The 6,000-nt window shown below is 42.2% G+C and overlaps 1 protein-coding gene across 2 annotated transcripts in view; it reads left to right on the forward strand.

Annotated features, from left to right (window-relative positions):
• The first annotated feature begins 1,646 nt into the window (after positions 1–1,646).
• The window catches only part of homer1b (homer scaffold protein 1b), a 26,822-nt gene continuing 22,468 nt past the window's right edge, over positions 1,647–6,000 (forward strand). Inside the window, exon 1 of one of the 2 annotated variants that reach the window (XM_005947196.3) lies at positions 1,647–2,328. In XM_005947196.3, the coding sequence (XP_005947258.1) occupies positions 2,309–2,328 (20 nt within the window). In that variant the 5' untranslated portion in view covers positions 1,647–2,308. The remainder of the gene's footprint in view (positions 2,329–6,000) is intronic. The other variant, XM_005947197.3, reaches the window with a different exon arrangement.

Raw genomic sequence — 6,000 nt, forward strand, 5'->3', positions numbered from 1 at the left:
AGATACTGTTCATCTGCTGTAGATCGTTTTTTTTTTTCGCCTACCAGTTCTTCTTTTGCGCTCACCTTGTCCCATTTTAACAACATTTTTAAGGCCACACTGCACACAGTTTTGAGATATGCCAAGTCTTTCCTTGGGAATCATCTTAATGCAAAAATACTTTCTCATGTCTGTCAAAGTCTGTGCATTTTTCACAGATTAAATGAAAGAAATGGGATTGTTTTTTTCAGTTTTTGCGACAGGCTGCTAAACATACAATTTGAAATTGCTTCTTTGCTAAGTTCTCTGTTATGAGTAGAGACCACGTAGGCTCATCCCTTAAATTAGGTGCCTGTTCATTGCATCGTGATTCACTGATTCATCATAAGTCAGTGTTAAGTGGCTCAATAAAAAGGTAAAGTGAGGAAAGTATAAAGAAATGAGGGGTGGCTTAAGACTTTTGCACAATGCTGTGTATTCAAATGAGGTTAATTTGAATGTGGGCAGGGGATCAGATAAAGCCTAGTAAAATCACAATGGCTCCTTTCATATTATCTATTATCTATTGTCTGTTGAGAAGCTTTAGGATTTGGTCCCAAAAGATATCCTCACTTCACTCTCCACACTCTCTACTATTAAGCTGTTAAAAATTCACAAATTTAAATCATTGTTAGCTGATATGAAAAAATGTATTTTCTCCTTCCACACTGTCCATTTTTCAGTGATTAGGCATGACCTTACTGTGAGAAGGTAGGCTAATAAATCTACACCATAATAAAAGATAGGCTGCTTTCATTAACCAACTGCTTTTAAATAAATTATTTGCTGTTTTCTATTTTTCTATTTCTTCAAGATGTGCTTACACTTTATGGCTTCATATTATTTGTATCCCCAGAATTAGATGCTGTTCTAGGGTTTGGTTACTCAACAGATACATTAAAAAAACAACAACAACAACTCACAAAACAGCACCTGTAGACTAATCATGACCCCTAAACTGGAGAAGAATATCATTAAAAAAACCCAAATATGCAGGAATTACAAACAATAAACCCAAATGAAAGTTGTATGGGTGTCATATCATATCATATCATATCATATCATATCATATCATATCATATCATATCATATCATATCATATCATATCATATCATATCATATCATATCATATTTTGAGCTGCAACGAGCAGGGCCAACAAACTAAATAATGGGTTATTTATTTTTCTAAGGGTTATTTTTATTTTTCCTATTTTCAGAAATAAATGACCTGTTCTCTGCATCACCTCGGGCTGCTATTCACAGAGAGAAAAAAACAAACAGAATATTAAAGTAGGAATTTACCTATTACACTAGCGGAATAATGTTTCCTTTACAGCCCTAGTGAGGAGGTTACTTCCCAGTAAACTTCTCATAAAGCATCAAACGGCATCGGTCTCTAGAGCTCCGAGTGACGTCACTGCGGAGGATGGTATCGTGACGTCGGCAGTTCAATACTGACATGAACTGAGTAGGAGGGAAGCGGATGCATCAGCATCAGCCAGATGTGGAGCGGTTATGGCAGGGAGGGAGGTGTGGGGGGCTTGGATCAATAGTAAAGCTCGAATAAAGCTACAGCAGCACGTTTTAATTCATGGGAACCAATATTACAAATATTGATAAGGACTGATAATTTGTCAGTTTGGTGAATCAGAGAGAGAGACATGCTTTTGATTTTGTGTTGAAGAAGCGCGTGATTTGATTTGATTAGGACATACACAACTAATAAAGAGTGAGTGGAAATGCTGTGGAATAGTCTGGGCGGGAGAGTGGGGGTGTAGCCCGTGAGGCTGTGGTAATATCAGAGAGAGAGAGGTGGGGGGAGAGAGACGCGGGTGGACAGTGTGATGCTGCGCGTTATCTACTGGCTAAATGAGGGTTGTCTTTCCCAGTTTAGGCAGCAGGGCTTCTCCACCCTTTCCAGTAAGGATCAGTAATTTACACGACAACAGCAGGGCGCCTGTCGGATCTCCACTGGACCCTGCGCTGCTGGATCTCCCACAGTGCTTCTGCTGCTACTGCTGCTTCATCACCAAGCGCTTAACGCCGAAGGAGGACGAGGTCTGGTTTCTGTGCCATGTGCAGAACAACATGTATGTGTGAATTCACGCGGTGACAGCGGAGGGGGGAATGGAGCAGTTGTCATCAAATTCCTGCAGACGCACCGACGGTGATACTGTGGAGGCTGTCGTGTAGTGAAAAGACCTTCATACGCAGCGGCCAATCCTAGAGATTTCGGGAGGTTTTGACAGCCAAATAAAAGGGGGGAAAAGAGGCTCAGCGGTCAGGTTTCATGTCAGCCACAACAATGGGGTAAGTGTGGTTATTATCCCACAGACTGAGTAGTTTTCTTCCCTTGTTTTCTGTTTTTACATCAGCTGCAGATGCCTCTCGGGGTATGAACTTGCCTGCCGTGAAAACACAGCAGGAAAAAAATAACGACCGGAGACTATGCGTAAAAATGTACCCAAATTCTATATCACACGCCTTGCGTGGCGTTTAATAGAGCGTGTGGTGGATGCATGTTCAAAAGGCTGTATGACGTGTGATTACGAGGTGCTCTGTTCACGGCCTTGATGTGCTGCACACTAAACAAGGCATTCATGTAACGAGACAACTTATTCATTTCCTCCATGAAGCAGGCCTGCCGTTTTCTGTGTTTAAAAAGGAAGAATAAACACAAACATAATGCTTAAACATAAACCTCATTCAGAAGTTAAGTCTAGCTTCAAACTTTTAGGATCAAAATACTCTGTTAATCTGCAGTCATTCCCAAAGTGGGATTATACCGGTGGATCTTATAGGGGCTTTGGCTGTGTTTACCAAAATAAAGCAAAGTTTAAGTTCTTTGTTATTCTTTAATTCTTTAAATCTGACACACCGCAGTATGAAAATGAGCTGCTTTATCCAGGTCCCTATGTTTACCCCCCTACTTCATTATAGGTAGTTATGAAATTCTCAAAGAAATAATGTTAAAGGGCAGCATTTGTTCTTGTATACTCCCAGTCACAGACAGTGTGTGATGAATTGTACATGCTGTTCCTGCTCCAGAGAAGGGTTTGAACAGTCAGAGGCTGGGGGCTGTCATATATAGCTATGCTGCACTGGGCTCTGTAATGACAAAAGGTGGCTTTCTGTCTCTATATGGCAGCACAGTGACCGCTGCCATGCACATCCTCAACAACAGGCTTCCATCAGTGAAACAGTCGCCTGGTGTGCACACAGCGCCGCTCATTTGCATGTCCCCTAACCCCGAGCTCAGCGGTCCATTTCCCCCACCAAGCCTGCCGTTCATTAACGGCTGTCTCCCGCAGTTCATTGTGATTAATTGCACAGCAGGGGGTAAACAATGTGGCACAGGGCACAGTGCGATTCTAAGGCATCAGCCAAAACTCCTGCATTAACTATTTACAATACTCTGGAGGCCTCACAGTCGCCCACTCTGCCCTCCCACAGTGTGGGCTGCACATCATTCAGCCATGTCCCACTCAGCTTCAGCTCTCCACGGGCTCTGCCATACTGGTGACTAAGTTACTGTTATGCAACTGACTCAATGACTCAATTGATCTGCAGTTGGACTAATTGTAAACTCGGATTAAAAGCACCGCGCCGCTTGCAGAGTCTGAATAGGTTCAGATAGGGTGTAGTACACAGACAGATAAAGTTATATTTAACTTCCGGCCTCGAGTGGTTTTATTCCAAGCTTTCCCCCAGCGCCGATGGTGATGGCACAGAGGATAACATTAGAGATGTCTATCAACACCTTCTCTGGTATTCACTCACTTCCTTTTGCAAATACAATCGATGCACAGACAGACTTGTTTCTCTCTCTGTCTTTGCCTTTGCTCGTTTGCACATGTTTGTGTGTGTGAGAGAGACAGAGAGAGAGTATGTGTGTTTACAAGCGCAAACACACACACACTTTAGGTAACCCAACTATTCCCAGTAGACGGCGCAACAGTGACTTGTCCCATTATTAACCTCTCTCCACCTTAAGTAAGATCTACTCCATCTCAAGCTCTTTTCTGTTCAAATAATGGAAAATGCTGGAAATCAGGACATCTTCTATGGGGTGTAGGTGGCAAGGGAAAGTGAGATCTCTTGAGATGCGGTTGTCTCATTATTATGCTTCTGTTTCAGCTTTTTGCCTAGCTAGGGGCAGCTGCACAGTTGAAGGGGACACACTGGAGTAGAAACTAAAGCACAGCCTTTTGTGCTATAAAATGTGTGAGCTGAGACTGGAAACCGTGCCCACATCTGTGCATCAAACCCCTGAAGCACAAGAGGCGGTGTAGGCAACACCTTTTTCCACTCCCGGAAATCCAGATGTGTGTATGTACCACAGAACATTTGGTACATTCATACGCATGGTGTGCACCATAGCTTGGCATATCTTAAAGGGTGCAGTGGTTCACCCCCTATTTTTCCCCCCAGTTTGTCACATTTTGTACAATTCAGTGTTTAAATTCCCGATCCACAAATGTAGCACTCATTGCCATGAAAAGATTTTTCTACTATTTAGAAGTAGTTACAGTGAAATCTGCACACAAGAATGGAGTGAGCATTACTGAGCCTCACAAAGACGCTTCTTCTGTTAGGAGATGTTTTTCAGATCTATTTTTATTCACTCCTATTGTGCTGGAGTGAAGGCAGACACAGCTCAAAACTTGTGAAAATAAAATCAGAACTATCAAAATAGTAGTATGAATAGGATTCACCCTTTAATTCACAACACCCTTGGGGTAGGTGACCTGCCCCCGTCAATTAATTTGTAGATAGGACTTCTATAAACGCCAAATCTGAAACGTGTTCCTTATCAAATGCTTAGAAAACTGCTCAGCATTAACCCCGTAAAGCCTGAACCATGAAATTATTGCCAGAAAATTCTAATTTTTGAACCTTCTGACAAATTCAAACAAACAAACAAAAAAAGAAATATCAGTTTGCATATTTGATTTTTGTTTTCTATAATTTCAGCTACATTTTGTAGAGAAAAAAAATCACACCCATGATGTAGAAGTCTCAAAAACTCATGTGTCAAATGTGAGAGGCAGTAATTTAAAGGGATTTACTGTGGTTTTTCTTCTTTACTGTTATAATGGATGGTCATATTAAATATGGCCAAAATCTCAAATAATGAAGTCAGCACATGTGCAAATAATCCATGTGAACTAAGACGTCAGACTTTAGTCTGCTCAAAATGCAGATTCAGAAGGTTTTTTGCTGCTTTTGGCTCCCTCTGTTAAAGAGAAGGGGCAGCCACAATATGATCATTTCATGTTTCAGATAGAGAGTAACCCGAAGGCCCTGCACAAGATAAATGAGCATTATTTTGAGCTGTGACTCATGCAAAGCTCCTCTAGCATAGTACCAGAAGATTATGATGATTATGGAGCTGGGAATGACAACACCAGCTCCCTTTTAAAGTCTCATTTCATACCGTATTAAAAACTGAACAAGTATTATCTCTCCATCGTTATGGAGAGATAATACATACAATGAAGTCAGCAGAGTGTCTCAGGCACACAACCTACTCGTGAAGCCGCTTGACACTTTGGCGTGCTTGTGTTGTGTTCCCGAGCTGCTCAGATTTGAGCAGCTCACAGTCGGTTCGCATGCTCGTTTCTGCCACACTGTGTTGCAGTTAAAGCTTCCCACTCTTCTTGTCTTCTCCTACTGGAAGATGAGTGGATTTATCAGTTCTCGAGCTTCTCCTACATTTATCACCTCCTCCACATTTTCCTCATCCCTCCCTTCTTCTCTCACTTTATCACTCTTCCTCCCTCAGTCATTCTGCCGGCCCCGTCTTTCTCTCTGTCTTAACATTCATGTTCCATCACCTGCCCTTGTGTCACGCAGTGTACTCTGCATGCTAAACGCCCCCTCCTTCTCCTCCTCCTCTTCTTCTTCTTCCTCTGTGTTTTTCTTCCTCCTCCACACTTTCTTCCTTCCCACTCACTCACATCCCACTGAAATGCCCCCCCC

The sequence above is a fragment of the Haplochromis burtoni genome, unplaced genomic scaffold, assembly GCF_018398535.1.
Source record: "Haplochromis burtoni strain Fernald_Lab_line unplaced genomic scaffold, NCSU_Asbu1 Contig_485, whole genome shotgun sequence".
NCBI lineage: Eukaryota > Metazoa > Chordata > Actinopteri > Cichliformes > Cichlidae > Haplochromis > Haplochromis burtoni.